At 35.7% G+C, this 24578-nt stretch overlaps 1 protein-coding gene across 4 annotated transcripts; it reads left to right on the forward strand.

Moving 5' to 3' along the window:
* The first annotated feature begins 18 nt into the window (after positions 1-18).
* LOC106168086 (RNA-binding protein FXR1-like) lies at positions 19-24566 on the forward strand. Of its 4 annotated transcripts, none has more exons than XM_086998246.1 (17): positions 19-83; positions 1229-1281; positions 11291-11384; positions 11831-11985; positions 12540-12605; positions 13700-13793; positions 14187-14303; positions 14857-15027; positions 15650-15728; positions 16150-16277; positions 17005-17091; positions 17418-17524; positions 18001-18134; positions 18453-18626; positions 19158-19226; positions 20537-20647; positions 20943-24566. In XM_086998246.1, exons 1-17 carry the CDS (start codon positions 33-35, stop codon positions 21650-21652), a joined length of 2400 nt encoding a protein of 799 aa, XP_086854372.1. In that variant the 5' UTR covers positions 19-32; the 3' UTR covers positions 21653-24566. The 4 variants fall into 4 exon arrangements, with proteins under 4 accessions (XP_086854372.1, XP_086854373.1, XP_086854374.1 ...); XM_086998247.1 differs by having other exon boundaries at positions 18001-18116; XM_086998248.1 differs by having other exon boundaries at positions 16150-16259.
* The last annotated feature ends 12 nt before the right edge of the window (positions 24567-24578 follow it).

The following is a 24578-nucleotide window of genomic DNA, read 5'->3' on the forward strand; positions in this document are numbered from 1 at the left end:
TTATAATTTTCCCAGCATGCAATGCATGCAAGATGGAGGAGTTAGAAGTGGAGGTGCGCTTTCCGAACGGCGTGTATTATAAGGTAATTTTCTATGTGATTTCAGTACTGGGCCTGAAAAACATCGCTAACCCGTTAAAAGAGAAGACTGAAGCTCATTATCTGGTGTTAGTTAGAAAAGTTTTTTCTTAATTTTGTTTTCTTTATCGGTTTGTTTTGACAAAGGCTAAATACTTTTTTTGCAGAAAACTGGTTATCGCGGCTAATGCGGCGTTTTGCTTTCCATCAACAAAATTAAGGTGACTCACTGACTCTCCAAAGTCAAGTTTCAAAGTCATTTCTTGCAATGTGTTGCTCATTTGGGCGATGTTTTTATGGTCATTAGATAAATGCCGATTTGTCATTTTAGACTACAGTGTGACAATTTTAGTTTGGTTTCACTTTCATTTATTCCTAGTAACTGTCAAATGTCACAGTTGGACGTTTGACGACGTTTGCATTTACAGAAAAATACACTGCAGAAATATGATGGGTGGATTCCACATTCCAGCTGACCAGTGGTAGTGTACTTATTACTCATGCCAGTGGTTTTGTGCTTTAACCATCCCACTTGTCAAAAAAGTCCTTCAGCTTTTCCATAAAGAGTTGATAAAGAACTATCTTGCTCTGCCCAAAATGTATCAAAAAATTCTTGCAATCTCAATAAGGTTGTGCTTTTGCACAGGAATATCCAAGGTTTTGTGAGAGGGTTGGGGCACAAGGTTGAAGAATATTTTGAAGCAGGGTGAACATTAACAGATGCAATGTTTTTAAAAAATCAGTTTGTGTACAGACATAGGTGGTGAATTGTTTGGTTTTGTCTTCTTTCACTCAATATATTGGGGGGAAAGGCATACCCTTGAAGCTAAGGGGGAGGAACCTCCCTGATGTGACATCCCACCCCCTTGATCCACCTTTGATTCATGTTAAGTAATTTTTTGGATTTAGTTAATGAACCTATACAGGATGTTCTTTATTAGGCTTAATTATGCCTCGAAAACATAAGACTTTGACCTTCAAATTTTGTCATTTGATGTAGTGGGTAGTTTAATTTAGTGTAATTATTTTTCTGACAGATTGAATTTGAATATTCTACATTTTGATAAGTCTTTTGTTTAACTGGATCTGACATGCATACTAGTATGTCCCTAAAGTTTTATGTCAATTTAAGCTTTGTTTTGTAATTTCAGGGATTTGTCAAAGATGTTCTGAACAATGAAGTGGTTTTAACATTTGAAAAGAAGTAAGTTAAAAGATTGGTTATGTACATATTTAGAAAAAACTGGATTAAAATTATTATGGTAATTACTTAAATCTTTCAGTGGACAATTATCAAATTTTCAGATACGTAAAATTATATTGCTTTATAGCATTTTTAGTGCTTTTATTGCATAGAATTAAACTCAAGAGTAGCCTTTTTAATTTTGTTGCTACCACTCAGTAGAAATGTTCTAATTTATAAATTATGACTAAAATTATAGCAGCTGTAAAATTTGCCATTTTACCCCATTAAAAAGATCGAGTAATTAATGTTATACTTAGAGGTAAAAATAATGAGATGAGGTGAGAAATATAGCAGAGTTGGAATCAGATGTAGAAGCTTAACCATGTTAACTTTGCATTCATATACATCCTTTCTAAATCATTCTGTGGTCACAAGTACAATTGTTGCTTTAATCTGATTATTAATTTCTTACTAAAGGAATAGAAAATTATCGAAAAAAAATGAAAACTGTTAAAATAATCAAATGACTAATTTTTTAAGCAATGATAAATAAATAAATAAATTTGTAATTTGTTGCACAGAAGGGTGCACTCCTTTTTGAGATGAGAAAGTTAGATCTTCATTCAACTGAATATGTGAAGATAGAGATGCTTAACTTGGTCAGTGGATCTGTTGAATCTGTTAAATCACTTGCCAGAGTACAGAATGCACTTGAACTTGGCCAGTTGGCAAGTGCTTGGGTTTAACCTCTGCCCCACTAGGAAACCACTGGATTCATCAAAAAGCTCAATTCAAAGGCTGGCTTTAACTTTAAAGCTGAAGTGTATCCTTAGTTATCACCAAATTTATGTCTGTAGAAGTGGTAAAAGAGAATATTTAGCTCTTTTGTTTGACAAGGGGAAGGCACAGCTGATGAGTTAGTGTAGTAGTTTTTAATTGCTAGAACTTATTATTCTGGTTTTGAAGTAGATTCACATTATTATTGGGTTCTGAAAGTACCGTAAGACCCACATTTTGACTCAAATTATTTTGCAAAACTAGGAACAGTATGGTGTCAGACTAAGGTAATAGGACGCTCAGTGAGGGCTAAATCTTTGTATAGATCTATAGGAGATAATTTCCTGGAAATTGCTAAATTTTTTCTTAACCTCAAGTTATATTTCGTATCCAAATCTCTTGTGAAAGTCAACAGAGTTTATTGACTTATTCCATCCAGATTTGCTGTGAAAATTATAAACTATAAACCCATTTTTGAGGTCTAATCTTTCTTATGTTTTTAAAGGGTATACTTCTCAGTATAAAGACCTAACAGGCATTATATGACCTAGGAGGAGTGATGAGTGTAAATCAGTTTAAGTGTGGAATTATTTCGGTTATTGAGTGCTTGTTGATACACTAGATGGCCTTGTATGATATATTATAGATCTTCAATATTATTAGAAAACCCTTATGCACAACCCCATGTAACCAGAGATAAACAACTTGAGCAGATGAAGCAGACATGCCATGAATCAGATTTGATTAGAATAAGGGATGAATATTGTACACTGTGCGTTCTTGACTGATTGATAAGATTCTTGTTTGGATGTACCACGATCCCCTTTGGAATCACTCCTTCCACTGTTTTATGATTTATCTTTTTGTATTTAGTGGAACTTTGAAGTTGTGATAAGATTTGAAGTAATTGAAGAGTTTTCTGCCTAATAATGATAACCTACCGAGAATTCCTCCTTTAGTGTTAAGGAGGTGGTCACTTTTTGGAACAGGTTGATAAAATGAAAATTAAATTAAAAAAAAAACTCATTATTTTCAAGGGCATCTTCCTGACTGTATGTTTTGGTTGGATTATTTTTGAGCCAAGTTGCTGAAATGTTTGAAGTAGAGAAAAATTAATGAGCTAGAACATTTGAAGACTTGGTTTTTATGTTTGAAACACTTTCACTTTTATCAAGAAAGGTGTGTTTGAAAGTTTTGCTGCTAAAATAAGATCTCGTGTTCAATCTGAGCTTATGTGCTTTATAGGGTGTGTTGGGGTTTGGATAAGGCGTGTTCAAATTTAGAACCAAGCATGCTTAAACCTTAACCAGAAACGGTTTCAATGATGTCAACAATAGCTAAAATCATGTTGGGCACAAAAGTGAACTCTATTCATGATATTGGTGATATGTGGGACAACGGATTAATTAAAGTGTCCTTCTTTGGTTAGAAATTATTATCAGATGTTGAGACAGAAACTGCACAAAGTTAAAGCATTGGAACAAGACTGGGAATGGGCTTGTTGTTTGGTTAATATAAGACGACTTGTAGCCAGTGTGTATAACCTATATAATGTTCAGTCACTCCTCCACATATTTCTGAACCATTTTATGCAATGATGAGGTTAAGTCCATTGGATAAATATACGGTATTTGCTCAGTAAATTTCAAATACCACATTGATCCTACTATTTTGATTTGTCATTTTTGCTTGCCAGCATGAAAGCAGCTTTTTCCTCATTACCTTGCTATCCTATTTTTCATAAATTATCACCAAGATATGACGTTGGGTGTTTTATAATTTATCAACAGTTGGGTCAAATTTAAATAGGAGTTACCATAGCTGTGGTTTTCCTGCAAGGGAAAAAAATCAGTTATTTCAGTGTTCTCTGAGTTTGATCAAGACAGGAATGTGGTTACTGCTAAGTATGTTTATTCTGTGCTATATTTAACTTCCTACTTAAGGGGCATTTAAATAAGAAGGGGTCTTTCAAACTGACTGACTTGTAGAAGAATCTCAATGAAATTTGGGAGGGTGACATAATTAAGGATCATAACGGGCATATTTTGCATAATGACAAGTTAAAATTTCCACCCTAAGTTGATGATTGGTTATTTTTACAAATGAAATTATTTTCACTATAAAAGTTTACTCATAAGATCTTTGTGAAACAAATTAGCCAGCCTGAAATTTAGATCTTTGCTTGGCTTAAGTTATTTTGTGCAGACTGCCCTTGGTGCCCTAAACTCATTGTCAGCATGGAGATTACTGGCAACTCATTTCCAGAACATCAGGATAGCTAGAAAATTTATACACAGAGCTAATTCAGTCGAGAACTAATAATTCTGCTTGCAATATGACCAATCCCAATTATGGTTGTCACGTTTTTGTAGGAGATACGTTTTTTTTCTTCAAGATAGGTATGGTATTGGAATAAAGCAAAATAAAGATTTCAGAAAGAAATGGGTTTTAAAGTCCTGGTATTTGTGAGGAGATATCTGCTGTGGATGAGGTAATACCTTGCTGATTGAACATAGTGAATGTGGGATGGGGTTTAAGATTGCCTCCTTGAGAAAAGATAGTAGAGATTGGGAAGAAGGCTGAACAAATTCCCATAGAAATGATTACTTTGAACTTTGCTTGGCAAAAGTATTAAGAATTTGCTGTGGATCTGTGACTCCTCTTAAACACATGATTCATCAGTTGATCAGTGTAGAATTTCTCCCAGAATCTAGACATGTACTAGTATAGGAATTTCTGAATTCAAAGCAATGATTACTTTGAATTTCACTTCACCCCCACTCAACAGAGTTAAACTGATCGAGTGCCAGTGAAGGTATTCCTGAAATTCTTAGACACTCTAAAAATAGTAGGATGAGTCTCTGTTTTGGGTGAAATGCTGATGAAGACCCGTGATTCACTCACGCCTGTGTGTTTAATATTTGTAACTTTTCTCAAAGGTGGGTTCACACAATATATGTGGAGCAGTTCTGCTTTGTTTCTGGATCCATCCAAATGTGTTTTCGAGCATTCTGATGGGTAAAGCCATTTCTCATTTGCTAAAAAGCCCTTGAACAATATTTCAGTGTGTGGAATCCATTTTTGCAGATTGTTTAATATAGAGCGAGGCTTCAGAGTGGATCGGTCCTGTTTTTTGTGTCTGTGTGAACACGCCACACCCATGTTTGGTGGATGGAGAACTGTCTGGTTCAAAGTAATATCTGATTGATGTGGGTATAATATCAGGATACATCCACATTTGACCCGAGGTGTTCTTCATGTCATATTGAATGGGACAGGTAGACGATTAATATCCCTTTTATATCAGAGGGTGAAGTGAAATTGGGCATTGAAAAGGGTTGGGTTATAAGGTGCATTCACACTGGAATTCTTTAGACTGGGGAATGGTCTATTTTTTGTTTTTGGAAGGTAAGATAGCAGGGGGAAGGCAGGATCTGTGTTGGTGATACATTACGTTTTATCATTTTGGGATGGTATTTATTAAAATAAACTCTGATCCAAAATCAAACTCACAATTCAGAAAATTTTATGAAAAAATTAATATCTTGAGCATTTTAAAATAATAAATCACAGTAAACATGGTATGCTCTGCCCATTTTATGATTGTTTACTAATACAAACAAGTACAAACAATTTAGTTGTTGTGCAAAATACCCATCCTTTTACTAGTATATCATAAGTTTTACATTGCATGATTGTATAACATTACATTATATTGTAAGGGAATCTAACCCCCCCCCTGCCTCCCCCCTCCTCACCCACCCCCTCCCACACACTCTGACTTACCAGTCACCACCATAATTTCAAGTAAATCATACTGCGAATACCATTTGTGAGCAAAATAACTCACATGATGATATTACACTGTGTAATGTTCTTTTTGCCATATTTCACCCCCTTAAATGTCACACTCAGTTAATTTAGTCATCTATTTTAAACCTGGGAAATTCTAGCCAGCTGTTTCAACCTTACAGGTAAACCACAGCATTAATATTGTTTTTTTTTTGTTCCAGATAGGTATCAGTTGGGTTCCTGGTTTACATATATATTATAGTTGTTACAGGTTCTTCATCTTGAAAATACATCAGTATGTTTTTTTTTTTTTCGTATTGAAAAGTTACATTGCACAGTTTTTAGGAAGCAAGTTATACAAAAATGAGTTGGAGTAATTGGAGAAAAGACTGCTTATAACAGTTTATTAATTTTTTTGAACACAGAGCTTTTTTTTAAGGGGTAAGGTGGGGGAGGGGCTAAGATAGTGATGGGGGGGGGATGGGGGGGGGGATGAGGTGATTGTTGCATTTACCATTAAGTTACTGTGTCACTAGATCAATCTAAGGAACACCTGCTCAGTAAAACAGCTGACTTAAATGGACACCATCTTGTGTTCAAATTTTTTATTTCACCTTTCGAGTTAACCTTCGATATTATGTTCAAATTTTTATTTCACCTTTTGAGTTAACCTTGTTAGTATCCTTGCCTTCAGGAAAGGAACGGGGCAACTGGAGATTTGGGGAAAAAAAAAGAAAGATGTAGCATCTTGCTCTTTTGCTCTTCTCATACCTACTAATCACTGACCCAGTGCCTTTTATATCGTTGACTTCACAGCATGGTGGCGATGCATCACTCACACCCTGGTGGCAGACTTAATTGTGGAAAAAAAAACTAATTTTAGACGATGACCTTACACGTGTAGGATTCGATAAGGCAAAAGAGCAGTGGGAAAAAAAACCAAACAAACTCATCTCCTTGGAGTGCTGCCAGAGGTTAAATTTGTTAGTTTGACTGTTGTGTTCAGCATGACAGCTGGGATAAAAATGAGAGTAATATTAATAAGACTATTTTTATGCACTAAGGTTGCCCTGACTGTATGTATTGCCACCTCCAGCTTTGCTTCGTATCAGTGGCACTTTGTTGACTAATTTAGTATCTTTCTTATGTTGAGAAAATAAACAAACATTTATTAAAGTTTGAATTATTAAGGGAAATGGAGTTGGACTAATGGATATTGGGGGTGGGAATGGGGATGGGGGCAAAATCTAGTAGCCAATTGATCTAGATAGTGTTACAACCACTGAGGATGGAAAATTAAGAAGGAGAGTATGTTTTGTTTGTTTCCGTGTATATATGTGCCTGAGTGTGCGTGTAACAGTTAGTTTGTATAAGTGTGTGTGTGTGCTTGCTTGTATGTGTGTACATGTGTGTATGTGTTTGACAGGTGGGGGGGGGGGGGGGGGGGAGAGGAGGGGAAGGATAAATTACACAACAGGCTGATCTGAGTCATACAGTTAATATTCACTGTCCAGTGCAGCATTGTCCCCTATGACTAGTGGTCACATTTCCAGTACTCTTCAATACACTATTCTTCCTAGTTAGCCAATGGTCAGTTGTACAAACAGACCCTTTTGATTGCAGAGGAGGGTGGGGAACAGCAGTCAAATATGTGGATTGCTGTTCTTAATCCCAAAAGATACACCTAGTAGTGAAAGTACTAGTCCAAGTTAGTGGATTACTGTCGCTGCTTGAAACTTACTGTACACATATTCAAGGTTGTTGAACACCCTACCTGAAATATGTTACAGGATTATAGAAGTTCGGCCTTTTTTTTAATTGTGATAGAAATGAATTTGATCTGGACATAAATCAGTTTTACTAAGATACCACCATGGATACCTATATCCTCAATACAATGAGACCAGGTGCTCATAAAGATTGTTTCAGAAAAGATTTTGATGAAATCTCTTTCAAAGATCCATACTAGAAGATCAGAAACAAGTTCTTAGATCCACATTTATGCAATAAACCATAATATCAGTTTCACACCTCTTCAGATGGGATTAAATTTCCTTCTTCGTATATCGATTACAGGTAGAATTACCCACTAGTATATATTATATTCTCTCTTTCCTTGGAGAGGTGCTTGTGGTCTTGTAAAGAGGCGCGTCCACTGGTAGAGCTGTGTATGAGAAGCTACTCCACCCTCTTGGTAAACATGGAACCTGCTGGGAAAGGAGGGGCTAATTTGTTGATCACTATGCTATATAAAGTGAGAGTGATTTTAATCTTGAGATTTACATGATGTGAAATGTGATTTACTTTAATTGAAGGGGGGGGGGGCATTTTGCCCCTTGACTTGCTCAGGTGAAGGAATAGATTGGCAGTATATAGATCTATGTAATGTCGAATGATTTAGGCTCTTTAAGTTGTTTGCCTTGGGTTAGATTTCACCAGTGCTGTTGATCAGGATGATGATGATGATGATGATGATGTGTGGTGTGTGTGTGTGTGTGTGTGTGTGTGTGTGTGTGTGTGTGTGTGTGTGTGAAAGCTAACATTCCAATTAAAAAAATCAATAAGATAAATCCGTCATACCCAGCTTCATCAGTGAAAGAAAATGACAACAATTAAACATACAAAAGGAGTATGTGTGAGTATGATCAAAATAATGATTTAGACCAATACGAAATATCCCCTGAACAAGTTCGTAATATGATCAGATTGGATGTAACAAGCAGCTCAGAGTAGTACTAATAGGCAGCGTTGAAAGACATGCCAGTATGTTCTCTGGACTGGCAGGGCGTAAGATGTTGTGATCTTTAAAATAACACACAGCAGGTAAATCTCTCACCTGGAGTGATAGTGTATATAAAGGATATGGATAGAGCAGGTTCCAAGGTTCATGGTGAAGATGATTAGCTTTGATTGATATGCAGTTATTAGGATAAGGTTCATTGCCTCTAATCTTTAATGGTGGGAGCTTTGTTGAGTCATTTGGACAGAATTTAATGTGAGATTAATCTGAAAAAATCAGATCCAGTTTCACTCTCCAGTTACAATTTGATTGTTATCTAAAGAAAATGCTGTATATGTTTAATAAATTTTTCTCCTATGAAGAGCTATGATGCTGATTAAATGTGAAATGTTTAATAGAAAAAAAAAACTGCTCTGTGCTGTCATCAGCAGTTCAGGTACATACATAAAGGTTATCATAAATTACATATTTTTGTAGTGAATTTGAGACAATTTTTCATGAAATGTAAACAAAATTAATAGACAATAATAAATAAAACTTAATTCTCAAATTTTTGTTGAATTTTGAGGCCAGGTTCTGTTCTGTTAGCAGTTGATAATTTAGCGTCAGCTCTCAAGTTAAGTTACAGATTTTAGTAACAGATTTACGATGAGTTTTAGTTACCAATAAATAAACAGTTAGAAGAAAATGTATAACTAGCCAAAGAAAAAAATTAATAAATGAAAAGATGGCTGAAATAAAAGTGACAAGTCTTCTTGAGTTGTTCTACAGGTAAAAGTAGCAGACCCTTTCTGCAATTAAAATAGCTATTCATATACTCCTTCAAGTTAAGGTAGATGGGTTTTTCAGGTTTATTTGCCAAAAACTAAATGGCATTTTCAGCTGAGATTTTAAACCAAAATGTTCTTCAAGCTCTTGATTTTGTCCAAGGTTACTAAGTAATAGCTTCAAATATTTTAGCTGTTACATCAAATTTGCTATTTTGATGTAAAATTGTAGAACCATCATTTCATTTTTGACTGAAGTTATTATTGCAATCTAAAGTGAACCATTTTAAAACTGCATGTCAGAAGAAATTTTCTTATTGGGTCTATTTTAACCAGTACCAGCATTATTGATATTATTTATTAGCATCATTAGTACCACCAGCGTGTACGCTGGCGGTACTCATGGTTTTAGTCCCGACCCGTCTCGTACAGCTCCGCCGGCTCCGCCGGCTCCGCCGGCTCCTGCGGCTCCTGCGGCTCCTGCGGCTCCGCAGGATGACGTGGGATACGAGTCACCGTTACCGCTTCTCCTCCTAGACCGCAAGGACCTGTGTCCCCATCTCTTGGATTTAGGTCACATATAATCTCAACTTGAACCCCCAGGTTTTTTTGTCTCAGTTGGTGCATTGACCTGGGCGTGACGCTCGTTGAAATGCACCCTTGTCAAAAATTTTGAAAATTCAATGCTAAATATCTCCCAAACCGATGGAATTATGGGAAAAATTACAACAGATGGCTGACCAAAAGTCATATGTGAGGATTTCAAATATGCCCTTGGATTTGACCTTTGACCTTTATTTCAAGGTCAAACAGGCCAAAATTTTCTAAAAATGGGAATTTTTTGCGAGAAAATTTTTATTTCAGCCGATATTTAGAAACGAAACATATCTTACCTATAATATTATGGGCAGGTGTTACCCTTAGGGTCATCTTTCATTTTCGTGAGTTTGGGGTCAATCGGTGCATTTTCATGGTAGTAGCGGCCATTAGATGCCGAAACTGAAAATTCTCTCTAATTCTGGAACCGTTAATGCTAGAGACCTCTTGTTTTTTGCATTTTGTAGAACTTGTCAAGGGCAGCACTGGGGGTGGTGTCCATTTTTTTTGTTTTTGATACGGCTTAGGCATTGCACTAATCAAAAAGTTCAACATCCAAAATTCAGTGGTGAAAATAAAATGTGAATTACTCAAAAATTAGCAGAGATAAGCCCTTAGTTACTATTGAACTTGAATAGGAAGTCATATACTGATAATCTAACTGTGACCTTGAAATTGACCTTTGACCTACTTTTCACCATGAACTGAACTTTGCAAAAATTATCTCCCTTATATCTCGAAAACTGGCAGAGATACACCCATAGTTACTATTGAACCTGAACAGGAAGTCATATACTGGCAATCTAACTGTGACCTTGAAATTAACCTTTGACCTACTTTTTATGATGAACTATACTTTGCATGTTTTCTGGCCTCTTTATCTCCAAAATTAGCAAGGAGATACCCATAGTTACTATTTAACTTGAATAGGAAATCATATACCATGAACTGACCTTTGCATATTTTCTTGCCCCTCATATCTTCAAAACTAGCAGAGATATGCTCAGTGTTGCCCTTACGTTTTCTCTTTTGTCAGCATATATGCAACACTGATAACACATTTCAAGGAAAACCAATAGGCCTATTGTCTAGAAAATCACAGGAGTGATCAATGTTAGGAAAATACAGGCCAATTGGAAAATCCGCTTGATTGGACCATTTTTATGTTATGTTTTTTCTTTCTTTTTTTTTTTTTGCATATTTTGAAAATTCTTGTTTATTGCATAGAGCTTGTCAAGGGGGGGGGGGGGTGGTTCCATTCGAATGCGCTTACTCCAGCTGGTGGTACAATATCCGGAGGCGGTATCGCCTCTCTGATCCTCTAGTTTAATATATTTTTCTTTTTCTTTTTCAGCTGGCAGCCAGAGAGAAAATTTCCATTTAAAGACGTCCGTTTAGCCCCAAAGAATGCTGGGAAGACTGATTTTCAGCCAGGAGATGATGTAGAGGTAGGTGAACGGAGAACAAAATGTGACATCATACATACTCCACTCACTGGACACTTGATGGCCAGGTTTGGACGTGACACATGTCTACAGATGGGGCGCCTCCTGTGGATAAAATTTCCGGAGTCTGTTATGACTGTAGCCCGCATGTACTGCATTTAAACTATTGTGATTTAATTGGCTCATATGGGTAGAAGATTGAAGTGCTGCTTGTTTTTTGATAAAGAGGAATTACAGCTATTTGAAAGTTGAAAGTGGGAGAGAGGATGCTGTCCCCCCCCTCCCCCTCCAAATTTCTTCATCCACCCTGGATGCAACATTGGAAAGGGTTGTATTTTTCTGTGTGTGTCACTTTTGTATATATTTGTAGTAAAACACTCAGAAATAAAAATGTCTGTATTCTATTTTGATGCTTCAAAATTTATTAAAATCCTATTTGATATCTTCAGGTGCTGACCCACTCCACGGAGGGTGAGCCCTGTGGCTGGTGGCTAGGACAGGTCAAGATGACCAAGGGAGAGTTTTACGTAGTGGACTTCGCTGGATATGGGTCAGCCTTTAATGAAATTGTTGACTCTGATAGGATCAGGCCTGTAAATAAGAGGTATCAAAGTCTTTAGAATATTTTAGTTAAAAGTGCATGTTTGTGTGTGTGTGTGTGTGTGTGTGTGTGTGTGTGTGTGTGTGTGTGTGTGTGTGTGTGTGTGTGTGTGTGTGTGTGTGTGTGTGTGTGTGTGTGTGTGCACGCGCATGTGCATGAGACAGAGAGAGAGAGATTGTGAGCAAGGGAGGATCAGGTGTATAGGTGAGTGAGTCAGTAATGAAGTGGTCAATATACAGGGTGGTCCTTAAAAAAAATTACCTATTTTAATTTATGGATCACCCTGTATGAATAATTTTATGATTTAAAATAGGTAAATGTACAGGTGGATAAAATAATTTTAAAATGAATAGATGCAAGAAAGAACAGAAAGATGAATGTTTAATGAATTGATTAGTTATTTGTTCAACTCAAATTAACTGTAAACAAGCATTAGCATGGTCAAATTGCTTAAATTTGGAATTTTACAAAATAAACTTTGCCAACCTAGTTTGAGTCAATGCAAGCTTGCTTTTAATAACAGTATTTTGTGATTTTGTTGTTGCATTCTGTTTCAGTCCACCTATAAGTAAATCAACATTTTTTAAGTGCCACATAGATGTTCCAGAGGATCTCGTAGATGTGTAAGTATAAGTTTTAAAAATTGTGATCCATGAATTTGAGTTCAATATTTCTAGTTTTTATGGTAAAAAATACTGTCACTTGTTATTTCACCAGTCTCTTTCTTCATTATGGGACTCAAAAACTAGAATCTTGGAACTCAAAAACATCTTAAAGAGATCATAACTGTGTGCACAGGATTTTCTGAAATATCCATTGGCCATTAAGGGAAAGATGTTGATATTTCCTAGGCTTTAAATGCTTGCTGTTATGTAAAGGTATCATTGTGTGAGCTCCATTCAGATCTACGGATCAAAAATGGCGACCCACGAAAAAGCTTGCCGCTTAATTCCGATTAGACACTAAATAGATTCTATGCGGGGATTATGCAACAAGCATTCAATTGGGTCGGCCATATTTGATCCGTGGATCTGTTAGTCCGCTGTTCTGAATGTGCTCCAAGTTATATCAGCGTTCTTTTTCCAAAACGCTGTCTTGGCTCTCACATCCAGGGCTTGCTGTGCCTGGGTTATTACTCTGCGCATTATAGTGAGAAGCAAAACGGTTTGTGGGCTTTTTTTCATGACAAGAGTAATTTAGGTAATGAGATTTCTGGTGGCAAGTAGCATTCAAAGTAATTGGGGTGGCGTAGAGATTGCTGCAATCTGCAAGGGAAATGTTGAACGTTCTGTTATGTAATAGAATGGAACAAAATATGTGCCTGCTGATTTCACGTATGTTGGTTGATATAATATTAAGGCACATTCAAAATGGCACTGACTTAGACTGTTAACATTCCCAGGGCAGTCCTAGAGATTGGTGCTGCTTTTATATGCAGGGTTTAAAAGCATAAGTTCTGATTGGATTCATGCATTTTCAAGTGATGTCAGTTAATGATACCAGTATCATGGAAATTGAAAAAACAACTTCACTTGATAGAATTTAAGAGAAGAGTGATTTTATTTATAGCTCTGGGACAAGTATGGAGCATATTTTTAAAGAACCATAATTAATATTATTATAATAATTGTTATAATAATAATTGTTATTAGTATAATTTTTGTTACTGCTGTTTTTGTTAAAGCTGTTTAAATATTGTTTGTGATATTCCTTTCAGATACCATGATGAGTCCATGTTCAGGGACTACAAGAAGGCTTGTGGTACCCCTGTCATCTACTATAGCCCTGAAGAACATGCATTAATAGTTATAGTAAGTACTCAATAAAACAGAACTGTGTTTATCATAGAGTCTTATTAAAAGGCGGATGGGCCATGTTTTATTGTCTTTATTTTGTTTGACCACTGTGTTAAATTGGACCAAAGTTATTATTATTGCTTTTATTTGATAAACTGATATATATGGTCAACTACTTTGATCAACTTTTAGACTTTTAACTAGTAAATGTATAATGTTTACCATGAGAAATGTTAAATATTTAGCTGCTTTTAGACAAACATATGATTGATTTGTTTCAAGATATTGATGGGGCTAATATGATGTTTGATATTTCAAATGGCTCACACATCAGATGGACTGAGTTTTCTCATACAAAATAAAAAAAAAAAAAAAGAAAAAAAAACTTAAAATTTACTTTGTTTACAGGCCCTTAGTGAAGCTACACTGAAAAAAGCAACGCTACTTAGTGATATGCACTTTAGAAACCTACGCCAGAAGTTATTACTCAGGCAAAGAACTGAAGAGGCTGCCAAAAAATTAGAGGTAAGTAGGTTTATAGAAAGTTTGCCATCATGCTCCATTACATACTACATGCATTTTACTTTAAGAAGTTACAAAATAGTAACAGAAAACTAGTTTTTCATCTCGGTTTCCTGTAACAGTCATTTTGTGTGCTTGGGCACATTAATAAAAGAAGATAAATAAAATTGTATGGAAATTGAACCTAAACTAGTATTCAAAATTAAAATTGTATGGAGACATAAGATTACATCAAAATGATGTTTGTCATCTTAATTTTATTCCTTAGACATTCCAAATTAACTTGAATTAAATGACAATGGTCATAAATATTCAAGTATTTAAAGAAAGTAAATATTTACTTTTTGACTTTAAAATTCGGGGGTCAATTTGAACACCAATTGATAAAAAAGAGAAAATAAGGAAAGTTTTCATGAAAGTGCATTAACACAACCCCATTTCCAAAGGAAAAAAATTAGAAAAATGAAAGAAAAAATAAATAAGCAGCTAAATTGCACAATCTTTAAATCTTAAAGGAAACCCTGCATCAGTATAATTCTGAAACTTTCCCCTTCAGAGCACCAGATTAACCAAGTGCAGTTACAGTGAGGAGTTTTCAGTTCGCGAGGATCTCATGGGTCTGGCGATAGGGACGCATGGCGCCAATATCACCCAGGCAAGGAATATCCCAGGGGTTTCTGGGATAGAACTGGAGGAGAAGACGTGTACCTTTAGGGTGTTTGGAGAGGTAAGATGACGTTTATGAATAAAATGTATTTTTATTTTGAAAAATATTGAAAAAGGATATTATATGTGAGTATTTTGACATGTAGATGTGTAAAATTAAAGGGTTTGGTGAGGTAGTGGAAAAGTTATGAATAGAGGTAACCCAAGGTAAATAATTTTGTTGATCTTATGCCTAATGATGAGATGAGAACAGCAGAAAAATTAAGTTTGGAAATGACAGGATGTAGAATACTTGAACAAGGAAAGCAAGAGACATTTTGACCTTCTGTTCTGGATTGTTGACCTGGTAATAAACATATTATGTTAATGTTATCTTTAAGGATGAAGGAAAGCAAAAGATTTGTCCTTTTGTTAAAGAATGTTTACCTGGTATATACCATATTAAGTTGACCTTATCTTTCAGGAGGAGAAGTGTGTTGACCTTTTTTTTTGTTGGTATTGAAGTATGTTGACTGTGAATTTCAGGATGAGGAATCAGTAAGGAAAATGAGATATGTTGACGGTGATTTTCATGATGAGCCTGTAAAGAAAATATGTTGACCTTATTATGTTGACCTCATTTTCCAGGATGAGGAGTCTGTAACGAAAATATGTTGACCTAATTATGTTGACCTCATTTCCAGGATGAGGAGTCTGTAAGGAAAGCGCGGGGGATGCTGGAGTATGCTGAGGAGACCCTACAGGTTCCCAGGGAGCTCATAGGTAGGGTCTGCTGGGGTAAAATTGGAAGAACCTCATGGGATTATATCTTATTTTGGCTTGGAGTAGGAAGAAGATGACATAAGCTTCAGTTTGAAGCAGAATGAATAATATTATATACAACATAGAATGAATGATATAATATACAAAAAAGAATGAATAATATATGCATTGACGATCTCGTGGAAAATTTCAAATAAATTTGTTTTGACTTGACAAGATCTACTACAGCAGAATGTGCACGATAACTGGACTGTCATAGCTTTTAATCCACAGTACACAAACATTTTATGATTATCATGATTAGTAAAAAAAACAAAACAAAAAAAAACATCTATTTTGGCCCTTTAACTTCAACTCTGAAACCACATCCTTAGTCATGTTTGCCACAAATGTGCACATTGTTTCATTTTTTTCCCTTCAGCCAAAGTAATAGGCAAGAATGGCAAGAACATACAGGAGATAGTGGACAAGTCGGGAGTAGTGAGGGTGAAGATAGAGGGCGACAGTGAGCAGGCTACCCCACGGCTCGAGGTAACTCACAGCCTTCAGGTGTGGTATTTATTCATCTTCCAGGGCCTTGAAAATCGGTCAGACAAAATCTTTGGGGAAAAAAAATTAATCTATTTGGAAATATAGTTGGGACATTGGAGGGTTTTTTATTTATTTATTTATTTATTTATTTATTTATTTATTTATTTATTTATTTATGTCTTTTGAAATGTGATTGGTTAAGTGAATGAATTTTTGTTTGTTTATTTATTCATTTTACGTCTCAGATTTAAATGGTGGTGATGGTGGGATTACAAATTTCTGTAATAAAAAATTCTTAATTTCTTTGTCTGACTGATATCGGGCCCTGCTAGTTAAGAATTTGTTGTTGTCGGGGCGATAAGAGGTAGAGGAAACAGACTAGGGTGGTTGAAGGTTAGTAACACTCTTCAAGAATCCTGACATATAATGTTTGTTGTGAAGTATTATTAAATCTTTTTTTTTTGCTTTGATCATTAGTGGTTGGTTTCTCGAATTGCATGTTGGTTTTATATGATGTTGAAAATGAAAGAAAGTGCATGTCTGGAAACATGGAGCTGAAATATTAGGAGAGAAGATTATTATGGTAATGATTTTGTAATTCTATTTTATTTTCTAAAAAAGAGATCAAAGTAAATTTAGGATGTAGAATTCCTGTCGATCATATTATCAAGGAATCTGTGTTATATAGCTGAAACAAGAAGTTGAAATAAAATTGACTATTTTCCCTTTCATTTTTTATTTCCAGGGACAAGTGCCTTTTGTATTTGTAGGAACTATGGAGGCTATTGCCAATGCCAGGATACTGCTGGAGTATCACTTGGAACACTTGAAGGTAGGAAGACCAGTGGGTCATGTAGAAGACCTGGGGGTCATGTACTGTTGGGCTGGAAATGTAGTCTTAAGTTTTATCATTAAATCTTGTTCAGACAGGAAATTAGAAAGACTCTCTGTCTTATGGTGTACTTCGAATAGTTATACCTATTTCATTTTTTTAATTATGAAGAAAGACATGTAGAAAGTCTCACTCGTCTTAGATATTGCTTTGGGTAAGGAAAGGGAAAGGGGTGGAGGAGGTGCAGTATGAACTGCAGATGTTTTGTTAGCATGTTGTTAAACAAATAAATAAAATTAAACAAAACTTGGCCTCTCTGGTTCCAGGAAGTAGAACAATTGCGTCAAGAGAAGCAGGAGATAGACCAGCAGTTACGGAGTATCGCAGGCCCGAACCAACCAGGTCCTTATTTCCCTCCTCCAAGGGAGAGAAGGTAAGAGTAGACCAACTAAATGTGGAAGGCGAAAGATTCATTTATGTTGGTTTATAATAAGCATACCAGGTGTGAGGATATTTGTTTATTGGCAGGTTTTTAGTACATTTTAAAATATGGAAAGGACTGTATTGTGTTTTGTACATATCTGGTGTTAAAGGGGGGGGGGGGGGGGGGGGCATTTTTAATTTTCAAAATAAATCAATAAATAAAAATGAAAGAAGCATCTTTTCATGCACACAATAGCCTCAGTCTCTTATGAGAAGAGAACTTCTAATGATGATGATGAGACCACAGCTATAATTGTAACTAAGATTTAACATTCATGATTTTCTAGGATGTTGCCATTTAAATTGCGTGTACAAAACTGTTCAGGCATACTTTGAAAGTAAAAAAGGATAAAAGCAAACAGATGATAAATTGAAAAAAGTAGATGTTCTCTCAGTAATGAATTATTTTCTTTTTCCTCTCCCCAGGGGCAGTGATGACTCGTACCATAGTGATCGTGGTGTCCGTGGTCGAGGCGGTTACCGTGGCGGCCGTGGCAGGGGACGGGGACCGAGACGATGGGCCAATGAGCGCTATGCTTCTGGTAATGAGGTCAAATTGGGTAATTTACGAGAAGGTCAATTCCTGTCAGTTATATATATATATTTTTTTTTTGTTAATTGCTTTTTTTTTCATTAAACTTAATGGAGGATAAAAACTTTTAGTCAATTCTGTATGCATGAAATAATGTTTAGAATGTTCTTTAAATTTGTTTGATTAACCCTATCTAGGATAAAAACACAAATTTTATTTATTTTAGATGGATATATTAATAGATAAGAAATAGAAATTATAACTGCTGCAGTGCTTGAAAAATAAGGGTTAGAAAAAAGCTGTCATATTTTATTTATTGTAATCAATTTTATTTTGATTTTTCAAGGTGATGATATGCATCACCCTGTCTCTGATTGGTCAGAAGATATTGGCGATGACCACGACCACCTGTACAACATGGGGTATTACACAGACAGCGCTTTACACCAGAATAGGGGGCGCCAGCGAGGTGGGCGTGGCAGAGGAAGGGGACGAGGGTTGCCTTCTCTGAGAGAAAATGGTAAAAGTTTCCCGATTTTTGTATGACTATTTGTCTGGCTTTTTACCTGCTGTCAGCATGAGAACATTTTTGCTATGCATGAGCGACTTTTTTGTACTTGATTTTATGGTTCTTGCAAAAGTTTATGATTTTTGCCCTTTGTACGTTATTGTATTTTGGTTAGAATTACCACCAGTCTAAAATGTTCAGATTTTGATTTTAGTATTTTTGTTGACAAGAAACACAAGTTGCACTACAAAATATTTTCATTTCACTCTTTGCCAAGTTGGACACAGAAAAGAAAATCTCACTGAATTCTGAAAGATAGAACACAGCATTTATTGTTAGTGGATTTGTTAAAACTCTTACGATTGCAGAAATTCATTTTAGTATCAACTACTTTTTGAATGGGTAAACAACGAACCCAGAAAAAAAAATCTTTTTTTTTTTTTTTTTTTTTTTGAAAATGTCATCACTATTCAGGATAACAGGAAAAGCTCTGTTGACAAATTTTAATGTCTGATGTTACTCATACACTCCTTATATTAATAGATGGGAGAAGAAGCCCGCTCTATGAAAGGCATGTTACTTTGGATGATGTTGACGACTTCCATATTACATGTATGTTTTAGCTTTTCTGGTGTTTTACACTCTGCCTGCTTTGAATGTTGAAAATATGCCTTACAGTGCTAAGTCTAATGTATCAGTATCAGTAGAAAACCTGTGTTTAGCCAGCTTACATGTAATTCTGTCGTTATTTGTATGTTTTTTTTACTCATTTTGGCTTTAGCTTGACCCCCCCCCCCCCAAAAAAAAAAAAAAACTTGATAAATTATGAATAATGAAAAAAATTAAGAAAAATCATGAGTTCCTGACAATTTCTCTTTAAAATAACAGATAAGTAACCACTGCCTGTTTTTCTTGATATGCAATTGTAGCAGTGTACCTGATTCCAATAATTTCTTGTGACTTACTTATTATTGTTGCTTACTAGAATAAATAGGTAGTGTTGCATAATTTAATCTGTCTGATATATTGGTTAGCCACCATAGCATTAGAGTGCTCAACACTAAATTGAAGCTATATTAGTTGTGAGTAACTAGTGTAACATGACATGGTATTATGTACAATGAACAACTGATAACATACAACAAATCACAAAAGAAAGAAATAAACCAGTATATTCATATTTAGATGTTATTATTAAGATCATTTATTTATGGCCAGGATCTTCATGTTTGGTGGCCTGTAGATTCACTTAATCAGATACCCCATGTAGAAGCTTGTGATGTCCTTTTTTTTTTCCTGCCAAATGTCACATTTTAGATTTGCTCACTGCATCTGTTGGTTTGTTTTGAAGATGTTCACTGTGTTTTCTTCACTGTGATTCCTGTTAAGCTTGAAGTTTGCCTCTTATTGTTTTACATGCACTTTCTGTAGCACGCATTTGGAAAGAATAAGCCTGATGATGTCACTCGTACCCAGACCAGTCAGGGTTTATGTGTTGGAGTACTCCATGTGATAACAATGCGTGCATCTTTTTTTGATCTGCAACATTTATGCTATTTAATTTTGTAATGGGTCTCGCAAATACTATTTAACCTTGCTGATTTCTTAGCTATTTTTTAAAAGCTTAATACACTGAATGACTTGTACTTCTCCAGCCATCAGCTTCACTTTTTTTCTCAGAGGCTTCTTGCATTTTTGGAATTAAGTAGTCAAGCATCAGGTGTTTTATAAGCAGGTGTTTTATATGCAATAAATGTATTTGATCCCTTAGACTGCCATATATTTATTTAACATTAACATTATAACATTATATATCATTATATACCATATATATATCATATTACATTATAATATTATATATCATGTGATTCTGTGCTGTGTATGTAAGATTTACATTGTTCATATTTGTATATGTATTTCAGTATATAATGAAGATCGTGGCAGAGGGGGTGACAGGTTGCGCAGGACTGATGACGAGGACACAATTTTAGACCATCAGTTGGAAGTTTCTAGTGTCACCAGTCAAGACCAAGGTGATTTATTTATTTATTCATTCATTTATATTGATATTATTAATTGGAGATATAATCACTAATATAAAGACGAACAACTTACCTCCATTTCAGGGTTCAATGTTAAGTGCAGCAAGGGATAAGATGAAGTTTATCTGTCACAGCATAGTGTGAACTTCATATGCTTCAGATGAATTCCCTCTCACTGTATAAACTCTCGCCTCCTGAATCTAGGCAGATCCATATTTTTTCGGTATTGCCTCGATAAAACGGAAAGCAAGGATTTATGCTGATATTGAGTGTCTTTATGTTTCAGAGAGCGTGTCTTCATTGGATGGTGGAAGAGGGCGTGGCAGGAGACGTAAAAGACGACCTCAGCGCAGTAGAGGTCGCGGCGGGGGAGGACGAGGTGGAGGTTACAATAGCCAGATGTCTGGCACAGACACGGATACAACTCAAGGTTCACGGGCCGGTTCTGCCGCCAAGAACGTTCCCGTTGTTAACACAAATAGAGGAGGAGGAGGAGAAGGCGCTGGAGGCCAGAGTTTTGACAATAAACCTCCTAGTGCTCCCTCTGGTGGCCAGGGAGGGACTGGTAAAAATTCTGATGCAATGTCCAAGAAGAGTAGTGCCAATAGTTACAACAACGAGAGTTCAAAGGGATCTCATCCGCCTCCTGCCAACTCAAACGGGACTAGTTCTGGTGGAAAAGAGAACAGTAAGGGGCGAGGGGATGGTAAGGGCGAGCAGCAACCAAAGAACAAAAACGATATGATGAGAAAAAGTGAGTCGCCCAAACCTCAGAGAGAACAGCGCGGTGGAGGCGGCAGGGGAGGAAAACGTCCCAATAATGGCGGCGGTTTGAAAAATGGCGGCATCGGTGGTAGTGGTGGGAGTCAGCAAAGCGGCAGTGAGTCGGACGTCAAACCAAATGGGAAAACAAATCCCCGTAGTAATAGTAATAATAACAGTAACAATGCGAATCTAACTGCTGACAAGGTTGTCATGGTGAACGGAGAAAAATGATCATTTTGATGATGTGAGAAGCTTGATCTTCTGTTCTCCATTTATTGAGTATGCATCGGTGTTGTGCTCCTTTCGGAATGTGGACTTGTTTGAGGTGGGTGTGGATTATCGGTGACCCCAACACCTCTGTGACAACATTGATACGAAGAGAATACTTCCCAGTTGAAAACAACAACAGTAGAAATTTCTTAGACAAAAATAAAATTAAAAAAAAAAAAGAAAGAGTGACAAAGACAATTAAACAGTGTCAAAACTGAGATTAGCAGTAGCTATACCACAAAATAAAAGAACAAAAGGACAATTAAAGGACTGGAGTTTAACCAACATGGAAGTTGTCTGACTTTGCCACCAAAGTTATTTTGTTATCATTTAGTCTTGTTTTCAGACTGAAAGAGAACAAGGGTAATAACCAACTTAAATGAGAATACTGTTGTAGATATGATGAGACTGAAAAGTAATTAAGGTTGTTGATTTTTTTATGTGCAGTATGTATAGGTAATATTCTGTAGTTGTTGATACCTCAGGTTCTGAAATTCTCTATAATAATGGACTTTTGGGTGAACTTTACACCTTAAAAATGATAAGAAAAAAAAAAAGACGAAATTTTATAGTTTTGCATATGAAGGACTGAATGAAGTAGCAGCAGTTTTAATACATCACAGTTCTTGTTATTTCATCAGAAAAGATTGGTGTTTGAGAGAATTCAGATGTGAAAAATGCAGACAGTGGACGAAAGTCCAGGGTAAAAAGAGAAGAAGAGTTTGATAATGAAATGGCTTCATTGTTAAAGTATTGTTAAAAGCTAGTTGTTGAGTTTTTTTCATAAATGGAAATAACTGCTAAGGCACATGGTGTGACCTGTTAAACTTCTTTTAAAAAGAAACTGGATTACGAAGCTGTTGCTTGCTTCGTGAACTTGACAGAAGTCACTTTGTTGTACCCCACCCCCCTGCAGTTTGAAATTTTTTCATTTAGGTATTTATTTTTATTTATTTATAGATTTATCAATTTATTTTAGGTCTCACCCGAAAGTTACTGAAGTGTAGGTTTAAAGTTTACTATATGTAATTTACAATCATGTAATTTATTATATTAGACAGTCTTGTTTTTTTTTTTTGTTTTTTTTTTTTTAACAGAACTGAGCCTGGACCTTGAGTGTGTTTTCTTTTTGAGATACTTTGTGTATCTTACATACCAATTATGTCATATTTGTTTCGGGCATTTATCATAGTTTTCCAACCACTGTTTACGTAAGGAGACAATTTTTCTTGTTAACATATCTTTTGCAATTTTGTATGTACATTTATCAAGTAATTAAAGTCATGTTAGTCTTTTTTTGCATAATTCATGATGTTTGTGGGTGTTGGCTTTGTGTAGTTGAAACAAAACAAAACTGTAGATCCATGCGAAGAATGAGTAAAATTATTCCCTGTTGAAGTTTCTGGTTTATATCATATTGCTGGTTGCTTGCGAAAAAACAACTGTTATATTGATTTACCTAAATTTGTCTCTCCAAAAAAGATTTTTAAAAAAATCTGACTGGTGAAAAGGAAAAAAAGAGGACTTGCCCATGAGTGAATGTTATGGCTTTAGAAAATTTATTTTTCATCAAGTTGATAAAATTCAGCTTGGAGGCGTATTTAACTTCTACAATTCAGTTTAATTTAAGTGGGAGTAGTCAGGGTGAGGGACATGGGTACAATGAGGTGATTATTTGTAGTTTAAGATAAATATGCATAATCTTGGCAATTTTATTGATATTCACCACTGAATATGACAAGGGCATTTCTGTCTTTTTCCTAGATTTGGGGCTCATACTAAGTGCCAAGTGTGGGTAATGCTAGGCTCACCATTGAGGTCCAATTTTGGATAAATATGAATTATAACATCTTTACTTCAGTATCTCTTTTATTATCCATAGTGAAGGGCCAGTCTTTCAGTCATATGGGCTGTAGTTAAGATAAATAATTTGGGTCCTTGATAAGACTGGTGCATGGCCATGGCTTGATTTTTGACCTGGGCATTTCTTTGTCCAGAGGACAGGGCCTATTCTCAGTAATAAAGGTCATGTGAAGGCCATATGTCTTGTGGTAGTCTTGGATATTCATTGTTGGGCCCTTTCTCATTTATAGGGGCCATAGGATAGAAAAGACTAGGCTTAGATTGAGGCCCTGCTGCGAATAGCCATTATTTTCACTATCCATAGTGTAGGGCCAGTTCTCAATAAAAAGGGCCACAATGTAGGTTTTGTTAGCTCTGATGACATGGGCATGTCTTTGATTGTTCGTAGAGTATGGCTTATGCATATAAATAAGGGCCATATCACAGGTTAGGGTAGCATCCTACAGAAATAATTTTTATAAGTCCTACCATTGATGACCTGAAGGGAAAGGGGGGATATTTGCTTAACCATCCATAATATAAGGCGAATTTTCAACAAATTTGGCCATATACATGTAGTAGGGTGTTTGAACATAAGTAGTGTAGTTTTATCTTGGAATCTGTTTCGGATCCCAATGTGACTTGTCATAACATGAGACAGTGATACTCCATAGGGTAGAGCCTTTTCACAATAACAAGAGACGTAGTAGCATAGGTCAAGATATTATAACATGGTCTCGTGTTGTTGCAATATGGACATAGCTACATCATTAAGTACTGAAGCAGTTGCTTAATGAGAGTGGAAACTTAAAATTTAGACACATGCTGAGCGCTTGATAGAAGTCCGCAGCATGTATTTATAATAGTGTATTATTAAATTTTGAGTTTGAGTGCCTGTGTTTTGTTTAATTTGTAGTATTGTTCTCCGTGTTTGCTGTGATAAAATGATCAGATTTATTATTATTACATTCAGTACTGTACTTATTATTTTTTTCCTAGAATTAAGGTTTGAATACAACTTTGCTATTGCTCAGAGTTTTTTGGT

This window comes from Lingula anatina, chromosome 10, assembly GCF_051362555.1.
Source record: "Lingula anatina isolate TDL-2025a chromosome 10, LinAna3.0, whole genome shotgun sequence".
In the NCBI taxonomy this organism is placed as follows: Eukaryota; Metazoa; Brachiopoda; class Lingulata; order Lingulida; family Lingulidae; genus Lingula; species Lingula anatina.

Excerpts from the sequence above, each read along its gene's own strand:
- LOC106168086 (XM_086998246.1), top strand. The coding sequence starts at position 33 with ATGGAGGAGTTAGAAGTGGAGGTGCGCTTTCCGAACGGCGTGTATTAT. Across the intron at positions 15,729-16,149 it reads GGTTCCCAGGGAGCTCATAG|CCAAAGTAATAGGCAAGAAT; the intron begins GTAGGGTCTGCT and ends TTTTCCCTTCAG. Across the intron at positions 16,278-17,004 it reads AGGTAACTCACAGCCTTCAG|GGACAAGTGCCTTTTGTATT; the intron begins GTGTGGTATTTA and ends TTTTATTTCCAG.